Source organism: Leuresthes tenuis, unplaced genomic scaffold (assembly GCF_036924035.1).
Source record: "Leuresthes tenuis unplaced genomic scaffold, fLeuTen1.0.hap1 SCAF_20, whole genome shotgun sequence".
NCBI lineage: Eukaryota > Metazoa > Chordata > Actinopteri > Atheriniformes > Atherinopsidae > Leuresthes > Leuresthes tenuis.
In genome coordinates, this window is record NW_027325374.1 from 5,439,862 (window position 1) to 5,459,916 (window position 20,055).

Here is a 20,055-nt window from a genome sequence, read left to right on the forward strand (position 1 = left end):
TTGAATTAAAGTTGTCAAGATAAGAATTAGTGAGTATATGAATGACATTTTCCAGGCTTTGAGGAGAGAAGAAAGGACTGGATTTGAAAGATTCTACAAACAGGCCGTGTGTCTTTTAGTTTAGTTTCGCTGTAGACTCAGTCCCTTCTTTTCTGCATTGAAATCAGGTTTTCATGCATAAATTCAGTGACTGAGGCAGCCAGACAGAGGAGAGAGTCTGCAGGGATTCTCTCATATCAGTTCACTTTCGTTTCCTCATATTCCTCAATGAAAAACATGAGCTGCTAATAACAAAAAAAGGCCCAGGGACTCGAGGCTCCGGCACGTCTCCAGGAAGCCGTCCTCATAAAACAGAATATTCATGATGATGACAAGGCAAACCGAAAGGGTGAAGGACACTTCCTTTATATCTTACAAACTCTTCCGAACTCCATAACTTTTAATTAGTATTTTAATAGAGCACATACCCAAAATGTCTTTAATTTTCAAATTTTAAAGCTTCTGTAATATCATGAAGCTGTGTTAATCATCCTGAGTGTAAATTTCTTATGATCCAGATGGCTACTTTTCCTCTACACTTCATCCCACCATAAAAAGCCTCTTGTCTCCTCTCTGTCTGCCGCAGCAACATCACAGAGATGATGACGACAGTTTCCCTGCAGATTGTCGGCATCATTGAGCCCATCATCCAGCACGCCGAATGGTTCTTCCCAGGAGGTGAGGTTTGATAAGAAAACAAGAGGAAACGGACAGTCTGAAGCCTTATTTTGTGAATTGTGTTTGTAACTCGTTCTTTTCTTCTGTCTTTCTTAGAAATCGAGTTCAACGTCACAGGCAACTACGGCAGCCCCGTCCACACCAACCACAATGCCAACTACAGCTCGATGCCATCTCCGGATATGGATCAGATGGATCGAAAGCAGAACGACCAGAGCCGACGGCCGCTGAGCGTCGCAACAGACAACATGATGCTTGAGTTCTATAAGAAGGACGGGTATGGCCCTCCTTTTTCTACTCAGATTACTTATGTCAATAATTAATAATATGTGCTCGGGAGGTTATACAGCGTGTGTTACATTAGTGTAGAAATCTACAGACAGGAGCTGGTGTTCATTAAACTGCACCAAACGCCAAAAAGATGAATGGAAAACAGAAACAGATTGTGGATCCAGGCCATTAAAGAGGAGACCCGGCATCCCGATCGTTGTAAATACTCTTAAATTCTTTAGGTTAAAACTTTTAAATGAAAATAAAGTGCACTGGAAACTTTGCCAGGAAAGCTAATAATATTAATAATATTGGCGGTTTAGTGGTTTAGTCCTGTTTAGGGAGATCTGTCTCCTCAGCCATGTGTCACTGCGTTCAGTTTGTTTGAATTTCTTAGTCATCACGGGTGGTGTTTAGCCCAGGATGCAGCACATTTGCCCCTTTAAAAAAGTGTCTAAGATAAAATGCAAGAACGTCTTAAAGCTCTTATACCCCAACCCAACATTCGGCTGTCAGGGAGGTTGGGAGTGTTAGTGAATGTCTGTCTCTCTTGTATTTCTGTGTGTCACAGACCATCTGCATCGTCAACAGTTTTTTCAACCAAATCAACATGTTCAGTTGGCATCTGGTCGATGAGAGAGTTCCCTCTTATTGACTGTTCAGCTTAGTGAAAGACCTCTATATATTGATTGTTTTTCAGTGCATAAAGATTTAAATGCTGAATAAAAGCATAAAGAACAGTTCACATGATGTGTCGGTTTTAACTGAAACACAGATTTCTAAGTAGTCTAAACACAGGTAAACACATGATTATTAATGTTTTTTTAATCCACACCATCTTCTATTTTTCCTTATTGAATAAAATTACAGCTCTCCTCTTTAATAGTTGGAGGTTATGCGTCCTTGTTGCAGTTGGACGTGGTCTGTGTGGTGTGTTCAAGTGCTATTTTTCTTCCAAAGACACAATGTGAGAAGACAATAACTGGCCTTTTGTCACACTGGTTCTTGTCATCAATTTGGTGTATAAAAACCTACGATTTTGCATGTTTTTTGTCCAAATCTGCCATTTTTAGCTTTAAGGTTGCATCATAGAACATTTTAGGACTTGAATGCTTCTCAGTGCAGCCGGTTTGCCGGCTCATATCGATAGTTGACATCCAGATCAGCTTTTGTGGTCAATAAATAATATTTCTTTAGCACTTTAACAATCAGGAGGATGCTTCTGGTAAACAAGACTTCATCTAATTACACTGGCAACACTGTCGCTCTGCCTTTAAATCATCAGTGGTGCTACTGAGCTCTATGATCTCACACCTTCACCCAACTAACAGATCGAAATTTAAAGTTTGACCGCCTCCCGCTACATGTGAAGTAAGATTAGCTTTATTTGAGAGGCGATCTCAGTGAGAATGTTTGACTCTGAGGTGGACAGAGAGAATGCTGACTCACCTGCCCTCAAGCTGTTCACCAAGTTGAGAGACTGAAAGTCAGAAAAAGAAAGTCGAAAGAAAGAAGAAATAAGCAATCAGAGAATCCTCGAGCTGTGAAGGAGGATTAGTGGAAAAGCAGTCAGTTGCTTTCTTTTTCTTTTACTGTCTCTGAGTGTCTTTCTCTAATGCTTTCGTACACACATTGTCTTATCAGGCCCAAGAACAAGGAGCCAAGCTAATTAAACCTGGACATAGTGGGATTGATCGATAGAGCTCAGCTTTTAGGATATAAAAAAAAAACACTCATCAGAAACAGAGTGAAGCCTCAAAATTGAGGTGAAATAAAGCAGATTCATTCAGCTGCCACTAGAGCACTGGATTTTAGATTTAGATCATTTTTAAGTCCCTTGCAAAACTTAAAAGATGTGATTGAATTCTACACTGTGCTGCTCTGAAGATTCGTGCTCCAACATGTGAGGAGTGAAAACAGTTTCACCTCTTTTTAAATGATGATGGGAAAAGTGTTCCCATCATCAGACGGCTCCAAATGGCTGCTGCCTGTCTTCTTGTGCTGCTTTTCACTTCGTACTGGAGTGAGAAACAGAACACAGAGGGGTGAATTAAATTGTTTTAAGCCACTTATCCCCCACACGGTACAGCTCTACTTACCTTTTATGTTTCAGTTTTCCATTATAGTTGGTGCCTGGTACCTTTTTTTATTTGCTACCGTCTGTTTGAAGGTTGCACTGATACTCAAAAGGGACCTTCAAAAAGTGCAAGGATGATTCTTTTTCTGTTCTTTGTGCAAAGAGGAGCGGATGTTTTAAATCTGAGAGCAGTATGGCTTTAAACATCGCCCTTTATTGGCTCTTTTACGTAGAGATTGCTCTGTGTTGGAGAAAGAAGGGGTTTGGTTGCACCAGCACTACATAACCAAAAATTAAATATAACTTATTTATAATCGCTAAATCATTTACGTTACATTAGTTATTTAGCAGACGCTGTTATACAAAGCGAAGAACACAATGAGGGCAAAGTGGGTTCAGTATCCTGCCAAAGGATACCCGACACATAGTCTGTGGAAATTGGGAATTTTCCTATTGAAAGAAGACCTCTCTACCTTCGGAACTACAGCCGCCACACTAATGCTCACTAGTTTGAGCACAATTTTAGTCAAATCCAACCCAATACATTCATGCAAATGGATGAAGGTAGGACAGTAGGTAGATGACTTTATTAATCCTGAAGGGATTTGTCGTAGCAGCCAGGTATAAAGTGCAAATGCAGTAAAAAAAAAAAGCACTGCAGAAGTAGAAATAACAATACAAGAAACAAAAAAGAATAAAAACAATTAAGATTAAGATAGAATACAATAAAATAATTCCCATTAAATGTTGAGGTAAGGAATGGCAGCCATCCAACATGACTTCATACTTGTTTATTCCAATGGAACGTCAGGTTTGTATATTTAGCCAAAGGACAGGAGCCGTCCACCACGGAGCAAACAAGGAAAAGGAGATTTTAAAGCTGTACATTATTACAGTGTATGTTTTAACAATGTTTTCCAAACCTAATCCATGTAGTTATTCATGTGTAAACTCCCCAATCAGAAACTGGAGCCAAAAATGAGGTTTCAGTAAAGTATTTTTAAACATCACTGGTCTGGATGCGAGTCAGCCTCGAAATGTTGACATTTTCATCATCTGTTAAATGAGATAACAGCCTTTTCGTGGACAAACTAAGAAAATACTGTTTGACAAGTAGCACAAAACCTGTCGAAAGTCAATAGAATAAATTATGTTTTTGTTCCGATTTCATTTTGCTGTGAGGCTTTGTGATGTGAAGAGTGGAACAGATGTTGTATCTCTTTGCTATTGTGCATAGGTTTAGCATAATTAAAGACTCTTAGCATATACGGGTGGCTGTTTCCACTCGTGTTTAAGGTCTGAGCTGGAAAAAGCACAAAAGAAATTTCAACATACAGTCAAACATTGGGACGCTCCAACTTTCTACTGTTTTGAGAATTGTTGAGCAACAAAGAAAAGCATCGACACTCTGGATCAATACATGCATTGATGTTATGGGAAACGTGCAAACAAAATATCCACAGTTAGTCTGGGTGACATGCCAGCTTCATCGGATCACCTTGGACAGGGATCTCAATTGAGGAACAGAAAGCAGCCCCCACTCCACAGTAATCAATATTATGGCAGAAACTGCTGAGTCAAGAAAAAAGAAACAAGCTATGATTACTTTAAGAGATGAAGGTCAGCCTGAGTCGAAGAGTTCAGAAAAGTTAGTCGCAGAAATCCTGAACTCTGTGATCAGTCTGACTCAGGAGAGGAAGACCGACAGTTCCCTCTCCTGCAGAGAAGTTAATTAATTCAACAGTTAACAGCGACTCAGATCAGAACCCACATCAGTACTTCCCAGAGTTAAAGTCGACTGTTGAATCAGGCTTTTGTGGTGAAACTTCTGCAAAGAAATCACTTCTGAGGAAGACCAAGATGGAGCGAGCTGCTTCGTTAAACCAGCAGAAATCTCAACTTTACATCCAGATGTGATATTTAAGTTACAGCTGCAGTGTCTTTGTGAGAAGCCGGTAGCTGGTAGGTGTGGTTTCCACTGTGAAGTCCGAAGGAGGAGCTGTAATGGTGTGGGAAGAGCTTTACTAATATTCATTTAAAATTCAAGGCTACCATCATGGCGGCCACAACATGCTGCAGTGACGCACCATCCCTTCTGGTTTGAAGTCAGTAGGGGCCAAATGAGAAAAAACTCCAGCCTCTGTAAGGATGACCAGCTGAGAAGTAGAGTGATGGATCTCTGCATCACATGACCTGGCCTCCACCTTAACCCAATAAAACCCAGCTGAGAGGGTTTGAGACAAGTCGGATGGCAGGGGGAAGGAACATAACAACCTCATACATTATGAGTGGTGCTTTATTTTCGTAGGTATCATCTCAGTGTACCATGAATTCAGAGTGAAATGCTACTAATAGGTGGGGTGGGGTTATGTCAAATCCATTAGGGAAACATTGACCTAATTAGAGCTAAATAGAGCAGTCATTTTCTTTTTGGGTTTGATGTCATTGAAACGCTTCAGGGAGACCACTTCTCACCCTCTCATTACATTCAGCAGTACTGCCTCCTTCTTGCAGCCCTGTGTTGAGCCCCTAATCCCCCTCTGCTGCGCCTCCATCCTGGCTCTTAAAAGTTTATTCTGCCAAAGTTTTACAACTGCTTTGACAAAGACATAGTTAGCAGTCCACAAGCAGACTGTCTTTCATCATCTCTGCTCCTGTCCTCACTGTGCTTGTCTCTCTTTAAACCACGCAGCATTAGGAAGATACAAAGGTACAGTATCGCTTCTTTTCCTCCACTTATCACCTCATCAGTGTGTTTGTCTCAGCTGCATGTTGAAAGGAGCTGTCTGTCATCTGTCAAATGTTTACTACTCCAGTCAGGTGTGTCTGAAGCAACACACAACTGGACTCCTATAGTTCAATGTCTCAGCGGGGTGGGAGGAAAACTTGGTACGTGAACAAAGCAGGCCTTTTTTTCTGTGTTTACATGAAGGCATCTTTTGCAGTTTCTGATACTGGACAGACTTGTTCAGCCTGTGAGCACAATAAGAAAGCATGCAAACTGTGGTCCAACACAGCGTGTTGTAGTTACAGGCTTCTCCCCTGGGAATTAGTGGCAGTTTCACTTCTCTGTAGCCCCACGAGCACTGAAGGCAAACATGCTACAGCAGCAAAAAGCAGATGATAAAACTGGCACAGATGTCGGCCACAGAGACACATCTCACAGCCCCAGTATGGCCACCATTAAACCACCAGGCTGCTGACGTGTCAGCACATTGATTCTGTTACCTTTGAGCAGTTGTTATAAACAATTTGATTTCTTACAGGTCTTCCTTTAATAATGGCTGCGTTCCATTAAGCCATAAGTTCACCTAAATTGGACGCAACATGTTTGACGTTATCGGTTAGATCCGTGTTAATCCTGCAATGATCTGATAAAATGTTTGTCTTTGATCTGAGAAAAAAACATTTTAATCAGCTCATCCATTTTCATCCAAACTTCTGTTGTGTTGTTTTTACAGTATTTACCATTTCACCTCACCATCGTGCAGGAGAATGTTACTTTAAATTACTGTAAGACACAATTTAGATGCTGTTCTGTGTTTTTGGATGTTGGATTGTAACCATACAAGAAGCATGGTCGTCAGAACTAATCATGTAGATGAGAGACTGGAAAGCTGATCCCCTCTCAGCAGCACTCCACCCCTGACGCTGTGTTTTGGGTGTGGAAACCTGACCCCCCCGAACCACACACACACACACACACACACACACACGCTCACACGCGCCCTTTAATTTGATTGGCTGTGCATCTCTGTTCCACTGCAGCATGGGTGTCAGGGTGATGGACACTTCTTGGGTGTCACGCAGGGGCTCTTCGTCTTCTCGTAAAACCTCTTCCACGCCACCGAGCGTGCACCCCCCCACCCCGCCCGCTGACGCTCTCATACCTGAGCAACCTGGGGATTTCTATGCTTCCCCCTCCCCCACCCCTCCTCCCACTAGCAGCGACAGAGCCAGGTAAGGCTGTTGTGCCCCGTCCTGCTGTTTTACCTCCTGAACGCACCTACCCACCTGCTGCTGCTCCCCCCCACTGCGTCTGCCGCTACGCCCCGCAGCTGACTCCAGAACAGCGCTGTGTGCTCTCTTACCACCCGTTTTCTAGTCTGTCATTCATCCTCTCACCTCCGTGTGAACCCCCGCTGTCTCACCACTGATGATGCATGTCACTGCAGACTATGTAAATTCTCTTTTAAGTTTCCTTTCAGATGTTTCTTCTCAAATTCTTGAGTCATGTGTGGAGTTAATTTTCTGCTTGAGCGGTGATGATGCATATCATGTGGGGCATGTGAAGATTATACAAACAGAATATGGGGACAGCTGAGAAAAGTTCATTCTTAGTTCAGTAGAGATGGTTAATTGCAGCATGTGCATGGATTATATCTCTTTTGTTTTTGCCATCAGTCCAAGCCTCATTAGCAACATAACAGTCCATTGTCGGAAGACCCTGCAATGGATGAGGTGACTTTTTTATATTTCATTTTCATGAGACTTTTATCTATTCTTTATTTCATTGTTCTTCCCCCTGAAGTCCTCTCTTCTCCTTCCCATTTTGGGACCATTTTAAACTTACAGATCCCAACACTCTTTATCCCCTGACACTAATAATTTCATCCACTTTAACAGCCCAGTTCCCCATAAAATACTCGTATTTTTATCATTGCAGCTCAGATGATGCATCCTCCAATTGGTCGGACTCCTGTTACGTCTATCCCTCCCCTGAGGAGGAGAGGCCGCCCCCCCCTTACCCCTCTTTCTCTTCCTCCTCATCCTCTTCTTCTTGCTCTTCTAACTCGCTCCCTCACCACCATTTCTACACCCGAGCACCTCTGAGTATGCGTCCAGTTGCTCCCACTCCTGAATCCGTGCCCCCTGGCCTGTCCCCTCCACCCCGCCTATCTGGCTACAGTCCTCCCCCACTCCCCCACTCCCTGAGCCCGTACCCTCAGCAGCTTGACGTAAACTCCAACCCCAAACCTAACTCCCTGCACCTGCCCAAACAGGCCTCCCTGTCCGATGCTGCGCATGCTTTCCCGTCCGAAACGAATGGCTCCACCCTGTACATTAAACCCCCGCTCGTTCTTACCCGTCACGATCTCTTCCTGGGCTCCCCCAAACCTCCCAACACCCCCCTTTCTGCTCCCCCTCCATGGGTAGCCTGTAGCTGGGAGAGAGGAGCCAAGCTGAAGAGGTAAATACAGAAACCTGCTCAACTTGCTCGTACTTTCAACACAACTCACATACAAGTGACAAGAGACCCCTGTAGGGACAAAAAGCTTGACAGAGGGATGGTATGAGGAGACAGGGCGTAAATAAAATACTCCCATCAGCACCATCCAGTTCTCTGTCTTATTACTTCACTTGGTTTGCACCCATCAGTCATGAAAATCAATATTCCTTCTGATCCATTATCACATCCATCTTTAATTTAATAGCCATGTTAGGGAATTCCAGAACTTTCCACGTTGCCAGGATATTCTGGAGATGGTTGCCAGGCAACAAAGGAAATTCAGAGCTTCCATTGAATACGATCACAAAAGTGGGCGTTAATGAGTCATACCAGTGAACCCAGTCAGCCGTGCACGATCAGACCCTCAGTATGAACACAAGCAAAACAACATGGAAAGAAACATCAGCTGGTGAAGTTATCACAGTGTTTGATATGGAGCAAAATCCCAAAGATCCTCATCCACATTGCTTCGCCTCAGTTTTAAATCCCAGCTGCTTCAATCATCCATGTGTGGCTCATCTGCTGAAAGTGGAAGTGCGCTGATGTGCAGCCGAGCATTGTCAGTCAGTCAGAGCGTAAACTGGTTATGTTTTGACCTTCAGGTCCTCCTCACATTGGCATTCTGCCTGCACTCTGCTGAAAGAGTAAGAAAAATCCATTAAGTCATCAGGGTATATTTGAGGTTTCTGACCTGCTTGTGCTGCACTGCAGTTTGGACAATCTGTGCAGCAGCAGTCACTCAGACATTTGACATTGAACTATGGGTGCTCTCTTTTTGTCATGAGGCTTGTTGCATCTAAAAGACCGCATGATGTAACACATGTGTTTTCCCTCCTTCTCTTCTCAGCACCCTGAAAAACAAGGAGCTGTCTCCTGTGATCGGACAGAAGGGACTCCAGGGAGCAATGACCTCTTGTGGGCAGTCACAGCACTCTGAGCACAGCCCACACAGCCTGAGAAGAGGTAACACACCTGCAGCTCGGCCTAATGCCGTTTACTTTCATACCTTCTCAGCCATTTGATCTATACCCTTACTGGTGTCATCTTTCTTTTAAAGCAATCTCTTTGGGACATTTAAGAGCCTTTCAGAAACATTTGTGCAGGTTTAAAGACAAAATGTTTTTTTTTCAGTCAGTTCAGTTAATTACTCATTTAAATAAATACTATGAATAAGGTCATCTCATGATTAATCTAAGTCTGTAAAATATGATTTTATTTATGTTTCACCTGTCAGTGCTGCACTCGAGACAGTTTTATCTTCTTAGGTTTCCTCTTGTTTCTCCGGCTTAAAACCCTTTAGACTTAAATAACCGAGGATGTTGTTTGCTCTACAGACCACAAAAAGAAAAATTCTGTTTTTAATCCTGGGCTGTGGACCAATTTAACTTGATTTTGGGGCTCTTTGATTATAGACTTAACAGCCAGTAGCCCTCAGAAATGACGCTATGAGTAGGTTGAATGTTAATTGGTTGAAAGTTAACTTGAGCCAGGAGGTGACCGACAAGAGGCCCAGACAGCAGGGAACACAACGGACAGTTTTCATTGTTTCAATTCTTATTTTCACGCTATCACAAAGCAGATCTTCATCCAATTTATTTCTACAATAGAGCAAAGCTAAAGGACCAACAATTACACATAAACAAAACCAAGACTAGCCCACCATTGAGGCTATTCTACATTTTCTACAGTGGCAGCAACACACAACTAACTCGGAGATGCTGCAGCTCCATGTTTAAACCATCCTTTCCTTTAAAAAAAAAGCTGTCTGTCTTCTTTTGTTGTGACATTTTTTAAAAGAAGCTGTATTAAAAACATGGTTTACAAAGAAAGAACAAAGAAGAGTTTTTAATAAGGAAGGACAAGTATAATGAGAGAATAACGAGAAACAAATCATTGTGTTAAATATGAAGTAGTGTTCGGCATTTCTTGCGCAAATGAAAAAATGTTTAAAAAGCCAGGCTCAACAGGCTTTTACAAGCCATCCAGCTCAGCTAAAGGAAAGATGCCACTGGAGTCATTCAGTGAAAAAATAAAATCAATGCTTGTGCAGTCTGTGAAAACTGTGAAACTCTTTGTTATCTGACACAAATCTAGTTTTACTTGTTGGTTTCTCTTCAGCAAAGAAATTGGCCCCAATCCCGCCCAAAGGCCCATACTGCCAGACGGGAGCCATGTCCGACCAGTCGACAGGTCAGCCGTCCCCGGTCAGCCTGTCTCCCACTCCTCCCAGCACCCCCTCCCCTTACGCCTTCAGCTACCCACAGGGATACGCCACCATCGGCTCTCCAGGTCAGGCCCAGATGGCAACAACCCCGTCTCTGTCATCTCCGCCCTCATTGGCTGGTACTCTCACCAAACCCAGACCGACTCCCAAGCCGCCCCGTCAGAGGCCCAGCTTGCCTCCTCCTCAGCCCCCCACCACGCCTGGTACCAGTCCTCAGCCTCTGGATCATTCATCAGGTCTGCTGGATGGTTTGTCTCCTGGGGAAAGCATGTCCACAGGTAACGTAGCAGTTGTTTTACTCAACCTTTAAGGTACTTTTCTTTGACGTGGTGCTTAATTACCGCTTACTTCTGCTGTAGATTTCATAAATAAGATGCTTCAAGTGAACAAATGTTGTTTAATTATGTTATTCTCATGATACAAGCTAATGTACTTCAAGCAATAATGCAGTCAGCAACACACCTGCTTTTAAAGAAAACCTAAACAGGTCAAGCTGGATTTTGATGAGAACTGCAAACCTGTTTTAATTAGCTTCCCACTCAGTGGTGTGAAAGTATTCATGTGTTACAGGTAACAGAAAGTTATGCTGATGGTTGGAGGGGAGCACTTCTACAAAGTGATGGAGTTTTGTCAGTAACTTTGATCCTAAACGTGGACTCAAACACGTTTCACTGAACAGCTGAGCGCATGTTGTGCTTCATGGATGCAAACAACAGCGTCATATGTTAGACTTTTAAAAAGCTAAGACTTTAATGCACAAAAAGGCTGGTGATGTTCGGTACTTTTCCTTTTGTCAGAGAAGTCCATGAAAAGACCAAAACCATCAGTGTACTGATCCCAACCAAAGCCTGGTATATCACTCAGAAAAGCCACAGCCACTTTCAACAAGTACATATACCAAAGGTTTAATTTTTACATTTTTTTAAAGCACAACGAAAAATAATGGTGTTCACCATAAAAAAGTAGTGACTCTGTTTGTGTTTGTCATAATCTGTGCACATAATTACTGTGCTGTCAGTGCCTCCCAGCCAGTACAAATTTCCACTGAATAATTCACATCCTTTGGTCAAAATACCAAAGATCAGAGTCCACATTGCTCTGATTTTCTCAAAATAAAGGGATCCATGAGCTACTTGAAAGGCTTTTATTCACCAAACTGATGTGCATAAACAGCCACAACAAAAGGCCACGTCACCATTGTCTGATAAATAAAGCAGCATTTGAACACATTGCAAAGATTGTGACCAACTGCGACGAGGACCTACAATCTATACTATCGATACAATAAGGGAAACTAGAAAACAGTGTAGATTTTCTTTGTGTTGGCCTTCAGTTTCCCCACTCCACTTTGTTATGAACATCTTGCTAGTTTTAGAGAAATAAAGATGACAAACTGACTTTTTTGGTGTGACTGTCATCTCCGCCACCTCCCTTCTGGTGCAGTCATCCGCTGCACTGGACAGCCAATCAGAGTCAAGTCTGGCAATGCTGACGGTGTGCTCACATCAAAAATACAAGATAGACAGACATGCAGCAACACTCCGGACAGGCTCAGTAACTGATCGTCATCTTGGTGTATATATGTATATGTTTTATATATATATATATATATAAGGGATATATATATAAGGGCTCATGAAACAACACAGTTCTCAGTTTAAGCAGCTATGTTTTCTATGAGAGGTTAATTATCAAGATCCAGACATAACCAGAATTATACAACCCACGTTATTAAATCCAATCAGAAATATAGCTCAGGTACGTCACCAAGTTTTAGAAGTTATGTGGTCTTAGATCTAAGTTTTTAAGGAGAGAATAAGAAAGAGACGGATGACTATAGTGTTGGTTTTGGTCTTTTTCTCCACAGTTTTCATGGATTATTCCTGTCTGTGTCTTCGTAATGCTGAAGACAGACTGATTTTGAACTGATTTTTCCACGTTGGTGTTCTGTTAATATATTAATTTCTTCTGAGCGTCACCAGCAGGTTCTCAGGATGTTTTCATCTAATTTTCCCCTCTTGTCGACTGCTTTTACTGTCTCACTTACAGCGGTATGAGGCGAGAGGTTCAGTGTGATTCTAAGTGTGAGAGGGACTTTTAGGGTAAGCTGGAGTTCTTGTGCTGAAACCTCACCTCCCCTCCACATCCCTACATCCCCTCTGCCATCTCAGCCATACATGGAGCTGGCCACCGACACGCTCACAGCCGGTGAAGCTGCCAGTAGACGCAGATTTTGTCTCTTCTTCTCTTTATATCACCACACTGTTAAGCCCACCTTTGATACTTTTTGTTGGCGTCTGCATGGTGGCTGAGACTGATGCATGGCTTACATGGGCGAACGCTGAACATTGCAGGGCGGATGCCACAAGCCTTTTCCGCCTTTAGGATTCCCACCCATAAAGCCCTGCTGCAGCTGCCCCTCCATCTTCGACATTCAGTGCCCCCCATCAACTCTCATGCTCCCGACCCACCACATATTGTGCCTCACTGCCCCTCAGTGAACACATTTCCTGTCTGTGCCAGTTTTCCATCACTTGTTACACTGTGGGGGTCATCATTTTCACAAAGGGAGAAGCACATGCTGTTCAAATCAAAGGTCAATAAGTTCATTTATACATCAGTATAACTAACTACATTGATTTTGTGATTTTGAGAGCGTGTTACTGAATTTATAATTTATAATTTATAATGATTATTTTTTTACTCAGATGAGCATGAGGGATGCACGATACTGACTGCTGATACAGTTTTTGGCCATTTCAAGGCCATAACTGAGAAAAACACAATTGATTATGACGTTTTTTCTTATTCAGCCAGGCGTGGAGTTTGTACCAGTGTAATGTGACACCTCAGACTTTATGTATAGATTGTAGTTTATTCATAATGGTAAAAGCTATTAAACCTTTCTAAAGTCTGATGATGTCACAGTGATATCTGACAAAGTATAATCTGGGAGCAAGGACCAAAACTTTTAAGTTTTAACCATTAAATTGTTTAAATTTGCCACCAACTTTGTAAAACAACTATTCGATGAACCATAACATTATGAATTAAATTGAGTATGTCTTCTTCTTGCTCCCATAGGAGGCTATAATTTCACAGTTTCCTTTTTAAGATGAACTATTAGGTGTTCACAACCATATTTTGATTGTAGTATGTGAGTGATGAAGTACTCGGCTCGGCCTGATATACATACTTGGACGGCCTAATGAGTCTACTGGTCTGTGGTGAACTGGAACGCTGTCTGTGATTCAGACTTGATAGGCCAACATCAGTGTTGGATGTCAGTAATGCTCCTGAGGCTAAAGAGGAATGTTCAACATCTGTTTTAAAACCTTAAACCCAAAGAGTGAAGGCTGTTGGAGCAGCTGTTAAATGCTCATCGCCCCGTACTATAAACTTTTATTCATCGTGCACGCCGTCATGCTTTTTTCTTTACCTATTCATACTATGACCATTGTTTTGGAGTTGTGATGACCCTCATTCTTTGTGTAATATCACCAGCATTGACATGGAAGGATTTTTGTCACTCTATGTCTTTATTTTTTACCCAAATTTGACAGTTTTTCTTAATCTCTGTTTACTGCTCTGTTAGATTCACTCTGCAACTTGGACATCCCCATCATTGACATGGAACTGGACGGTATCTTTGACTTGACGCACATCTCCCCCTTCAGGAACTCAGTGGCACTACTCGAGTCGACCCGCAGCAGAGCGGACTCTGAGGAGGAGTCTGAGAGCACAGTGCTATGACACCACTGAGTTCCTGTGTCGGCTGGTTAAATGAAACACAACACTTCTGCTGCACCGTCTCCCTCGTTCATCGACTTTCCTCCCCTCCAGCTGCGAATCGTCAGCCTCAACGGCCGCTCCTCATCACACCTCAGATGTACTCGATACAGAGGGGCCGACATGTTAAAACAAGCAAACAAGCGCCTCTGCACAGTGGAATAACAAAAAATATGCCGAACACAAGCACGAGGGGACTTCTTATCGAACGCGCAATTTGCATTTGACATTGGCTGGATCATTTTATTGTTTTTTATGTTTCCTGTTTCTTTTTGCCTTATTTGATTCACTTGCAATATTGCCTTTAATGTCACACACGAGAATGGAAACAGGCTGCCGGGAGGAATGAGAGCTCTTCACTGCTGCTGCGTCTCATGAGTGAACTTAAGAAGAACCAACAACACAGTACTGCACATCTGTCTGGCCAACTCCTCTTTCCCTCACTGCTTATGTCCACTCGCCGCTTCCTCCTTCACTCCTTCACTCCTCAGGGGTGTCCATTTGAAATGCCAAGCTCTGGCATGTGGTGGCCCCAAATTTCTGTCCCACCTGAGCGTTCACTGTGAGTGTGCCCGTATGTCTTTATGGAAAGTGTGTGTGTGTGTGTGTGCGTTTTGCTAATGTGTGGTGTGTAAATTGATGTGGTAATTGTACTTTATGATGTTGCACTGTTGGTGTTGTGGAGCAAAAAGAAGAATGCATGTTTTAGACATTTAGGAGAATAACAGCACAGTGATGAAGAAGTTAAAAGCTCAATCACACCCTTCTCTAAACTAGCATTCAGTCAGGATATCAGCCACTGGATATTTATTGTTTATACTGTACATTGCCAGAGTATATGATATGACTAACAATATAAATCAAACCAGATCATATTTTCTATCCATAGGAGAGTTATAAAGATACCATTTCATCTATAGCTGATGTTGTCAGGGAGCTATAAAATATATAAGATCTCTCTATGATTTATTAAAGATCCAGCAGGATTAAAATGAAAAAGTCCATGGGATTACTCGTGATTATTTTTGGCAGCAAGCATGGCTGCATGGGATTTTTTATTTTCCTTTGACAAGTTAGAAGAAGTTTCTTGAACGTGGAGAGGAAGACAAAACATGGACAGGTTTGGTACTTATGAAGCCTGAAGTGCATAACTACATGAATACTGTCCACTTCACAGATTAGAAGCAGGGGCTTTAATATCAGGACATCGTGTTACAAAACCGAAGTTAGAAAAATGTCTGAAATGTAGTTAAAAAAAAAACTAAACTACGGTAATTTAATGGACACAAGTCCAAATAAATTATTTTCAACTGACCGATTTTGTTGCATTTAGAAAAATCTAAACAAATCTAAATTTTGATGCCAGCAACACGTTTCCCATTGGGTTCCATCAGCTTCCTTTTAATGACACTTTTTAATGGTTTTGGGAACTGAGGATACTGACTATTGCAGTTTTTCAGAGGAATCTGTGTCCATTCCTGCTGAATCCCAGATTCCAGCAGCTCCGTGGTGGTTGCTGTCCGAGTCTCCTCTTCATGATGCTCCATACATTTTGTATAGGAGACAGATGTGGACTGCAGGCAGGCCAGTCAAGCGCACACACTCTGTGTGCATGAAGCCACGCTGCTGGAAGTCATGCAGAATGAGGCCTGGAATCTTCCTGCTGAAATAACCACGGATCTCCCAGGAGAAGACGTCACTTTGATGGCAGCATCTGTCTCTCCAAATCTCCATCAACCACCTCTGCATCAGTGGTACCTTCACACAGATGAAATCATCGATGCCATGGACACTGATGCAGCCCATACCATCACAAACACTGATGTTCCCCGATAACAGCCTGGATGCTCTTTCTCATCTCTGTAGAACCAGACGTCAGTTTTTCTGCAGAGCAGCTGAAACGTGGACTCGTCTGACCACAGAACACGTGTCCACTGTCTTTCTGTCCATCTGAGAGGAGCTTGTGTCCACAGAAATGGGCCGTGTTTCTGCAGAGTTGATATATGGCTTCCTCCTTGTGTGATACAGCTTCAGGTCACATTTCTGGAAGCAGCGGATGGTCTGTGTTGAGAGAAAAGGGTTTTCCGAGGTCCTCCTGAGCCCATGGGGCTGTATTGATCGTGTTGGCATGACGGTTTCTCATGCAGTTCTACCTAAGGGCTTCTGACCATCCAGAAGTGATTTCTGTTCTGGGCCTTTACACACTGAGTACAGAGGTTTTCCCAGACTTCCTGTAGATGTTGAAAAACCTCAAACCAAAGCTCATTACAATCTTGCATTTTGAAATATTTTTTGGAACTTAGTGATGATTCTCTGATTTTGTCACAAAGTGGTGAGCCGTGACCCATCCTTACTTGGAATGACTAAACCTTTGGTGGATGCTTCTTTTATACCCAATCCTGACACCCTCACCTGCCACCAGTTAATCTGCTGATTGGAGAAGATGTTACTTGTTTTTTTCTATAGACTTTTCTGTCTTTCTTTGCCTCCATCCCAGCGTGTTACTGACATCAAACATTAAATTAGTTTAGATCTTTTAAGTATGATGAAGTATGTCAGTGAATACTTGTATCTGTTCACCAAAGGTTCAAAGAAATTAACAAATTACAGATTTAAGTATTTATTGCATTTCATAAAATTTCCTGGAAATGAGGTAAAAAGGTGAAAATATATATACTCCAGGCTCCATACAGAACAACCTTCAACAGATGTATTGGGACAAGTCTTTGGGAAACATTCTCAATGGATAAAAAACTTTGTTCTTTCATGAAACAGACAAAGAGGCTTTACACATCCCCAGAAAAAAGTGCTAGATTTTTATGGATGAGCTCATTTTTTTCTCATTCACTTTATGGGAAACTCCATCTGATGATGCTGATGTTTTTGGTCTATATTAGTGATGTAGAAGCAAGTGCAAAGATGTGTGTATATGTCTTTATTTTGATGAGAGTATTTATACAGATATATTTCTGAGTACTTTTTACTCGGAGTGAGGAGTTGTGATTGTTTCCACTTCACACGTCTCTCGTCTGAAGATGAAGAAAAAAAAGTGTTTGGACACGGGACCAGAATTTTTCTGCTGCCTCATCGAAACCTTTTCAGGAATCACAGGTTCAGTTTATGGGAAACTTGAAAATCAGTTAAACTGGAATAACGAGGTTTGTGTATGACAGCAGCAGTTTGTTATATGCCTTGTGGAGGGTTCTGTCATGACCTGTCCAGATTTGTAGGACCTTTCTTTTGCCCTGAGAACATCCATTTCACATTTCCTCACAGTCACTGTGCTGCTCTGCCATCGTCTCCCTGTGAATCCGATAGAACTCACAGGACTTTGAAAATACTGAAGCCTCTGTACATATTCGTTCTGTATATACTGACGGCGGAAAGATTCAAATATATATAAAAGATATATAAAAATATACAAATACTGAAACGAAAATTAACCGATGACAGACATTATAAGGTTATATATTGTACATACAGTTTAATGAGGCTGGCAGTAGCACAATAATGTCACATCACACAAAATAATGTCAGACAAATTTGTTTCTTGTTATGTTTATGAACTTCACAGATGTTTTTATCCAAAGCGACTTACACTCATATCCCAGGTAGGTAGGTAGCGTAAGGACCCCTAGTGGAGGTAGTGCCTTTCATGCGGGGGGGGGCAGGATTCAATCTCCAGTCACCCACATGCAGGGCAGCAATCTTACCACTATCCAGTCCACACTACTCAAATTCAGATTTAGCTTGCAGATTTTCTGAATGAAAACAGCTAATTGTTCTCATCTTGTCGACTTCCTGAAAAAACCCTGAGTTTAGCTTTACGGTTAGAAATAAAAAACAACACTGCATTTTGATTTTTTAAATGCTCCAACACGTCGCTGCGGCAGCATGATGCTACATGACAGATAACTAATGTCCTCAGTTCCATAACATGATTGACAATAAAATGCCTCACCAGGCAGGTACTAAAGAGTGGTGTAGTTTTGAAATAGTAAGGATTCTCCACAGGAACCAAACTACAGAACTGATATGTTGTTATTGATTAGCCCATTCAGACCCGAGGCACCTCTAAACATGGGAGGTGGAAAACCAATATGTTGCATCAGGTGTTAACAGGTGAATTTATGGATTATTATCTTCAAAACTTCCCAAAACTACTGAAAAATGCACATTACAGTTTAAAATTCTGTGGTTTGTTTGGTTTACTGTCACATTGTCCTAAAAACAAACAATTATCACAATGATGAGCCTGAAACAGCAAATTATTAGCTATAAAAAAGATAAAACTGAATTAAATATCAATATAGCTGCTGTTGTTTTTCTGTCCATCAGTTTTTTGTTATCTGTTACCACTCTTCTAACAATTACTAAAGTCAATCAGAATGAATACAGAATACAGACTGAATTTAACATTTAAGTTTAATATTTTAAGAGAAAACTTAATGGTGACCTCCAAACAGTTACTGTTGCAGTTAGGCTGTTCCTCGGTGAAAGATCTATCCCGTCTTTGCCTGGACTTGTGTGTTACAATGTGCTGCTCTTTGTTTTGTACTCAAGGCTTTCAGATTGAGGTTTGTATACACAGTTGACATCAAACTTTAGATCCCAGAGACAGTTTTCAGTATTGCAGCTATCGTGAGTTTGTCCTTTCAGCACTGAGATGCGAAGGCCTTTTTCTACACGAAAAGGTGGAATGTACTGACAATGTTCACCTCATAGGTTGTGATGGAGGTGTGTGTGCAGTGGATGTAGTTTCAAGTGTCAGAGGGTAGAGGGGGTATTATTACCACTTTTGGGGAAGGTGGGGTTTGATTAAACGTTGTCCCGTGGAACTCAGCAGCATGCTTTTTAACCATGCCTATGAAATGTGTTTCATCTTTGGTCCTATCTACAGTAAATGTCTTTGTATTTATTTTTTTATAAGAGACTAGATCAACCTTCGCAGGAGAAGAAAAAGTCTGTGCTGCCCTTTCAGTCAAACGCTTCATCAGTTCTGCCAAGAGTGTGTTTGAATCATTCATGATTGACTGTTTTCACCACATATCCTCATATGCTCCACTGGTTTTATATATATAGCAAATGAGAAAAGCACAACAGACTCGAAACAGAGACCACCATCAGAGAATCCTGTAAAACAACACTGTCTTTGTACAGAATACTGGACTATAACCTACTGAAACTCTATGAATTTACACATAAAAAAACTTGATGCACACAGGTTTGTTTACCTGTACAGTCTGTAGATTACACTGTGGTGCATGTAGTCATTGCAGCCATATCCATCTTTTCTATTATTTTATCTTTTCTTTTGCATACATCTAACAAGTTCCAAGTTACGGGGGCCAAAATCAAAAGGGAAAACATTATGTGATCAGTTATTCTTGTCAGACTTAAAGTTCTTTGTGTCAAACCGTAGTAATGCCGTGGACACTTAAAAGTTTGGAGTAGAGAAGAAATGCCTTTTCTTGGACATGCTGTAACCAAGTGGAAAACGGTGTAAGATGAAAAAAAAAATCCTCATCCTGATGTTGAAACTATTAAACATGTTTTTATATTATTTGGACGTCCTTTGTTTTTCATTTCAGTCAGAGGTCAAACAGGCGATGATGTCTCAGCTTTCAAAAACAAGAAAAAAAAGCATAAAATGGTACATGTATGTTAGCAAAATTATACAAGGAAAAGGTTTTCTTAGTTTTCAATTTATTTTCTTCTAGTTAACATCTCAGTAAGAAGCTGGAGTCG

General features: G+C 41.6%; 1 protein-coding gene across 5 annotated transcripts in view; it reads left to right on the plus strand.

The window, feature by feature from the left end:
- Nucleotides 1-19,860, plus strand: part of LOC140278953 (rho GTPase-activating protein 44-like) — a 95,755-nt gene extending 75,895 nt beyond the window's left edge. Inside the window, exons 15-22 of one of the 5 annotated variants that reach the window (XM_072374086.1) lie at nucleotides 626-717; nucleotides 814-994; nucleotides 5,757-5,774; nucleotides 6,833-7,024; nucleotides 9,142-9,257; nucleotides 10,413-10,796; nucleotides 12,568-12,620; nucleotides 14,114-14,204. In XM_072374086.1, the coding sequence (XP_072230187.1) occupies nucleotides 626-717; nucleotides 814-994; nucleotides 5,757-5,774; nucleotides 6,833-7,024; nucleotides 9,142-9,257; nucleotides 10,413-10,796; nucleotides 12,568-12,575 (991 nt within the window). In that variant the 3' untranslated portion in view covers nucleotides 12,576-12,620; nucleotides 14,114-14,204. Of the gene's footprint in view, nucleotides 1-625; nucleotides 718-813; nucleotides 995-5,756; nucleotides 5,775-6,832; nucleotides 7,025-9,141; nucleotides 9,258-10,412; nucleotides 10,797-12,567; nucleotides 12,621-14,113 lie in introns of all 5 variants that reach the window. The other 4 variants (XM_072374084.1, XM_072374087.1, XM_072374085.1 and 1 more) reach the window with 4 other exon arrangements.
- The last annotated feature ends 195 nt before the right edge of the window (nucleotides 19,861-20,055 follow it).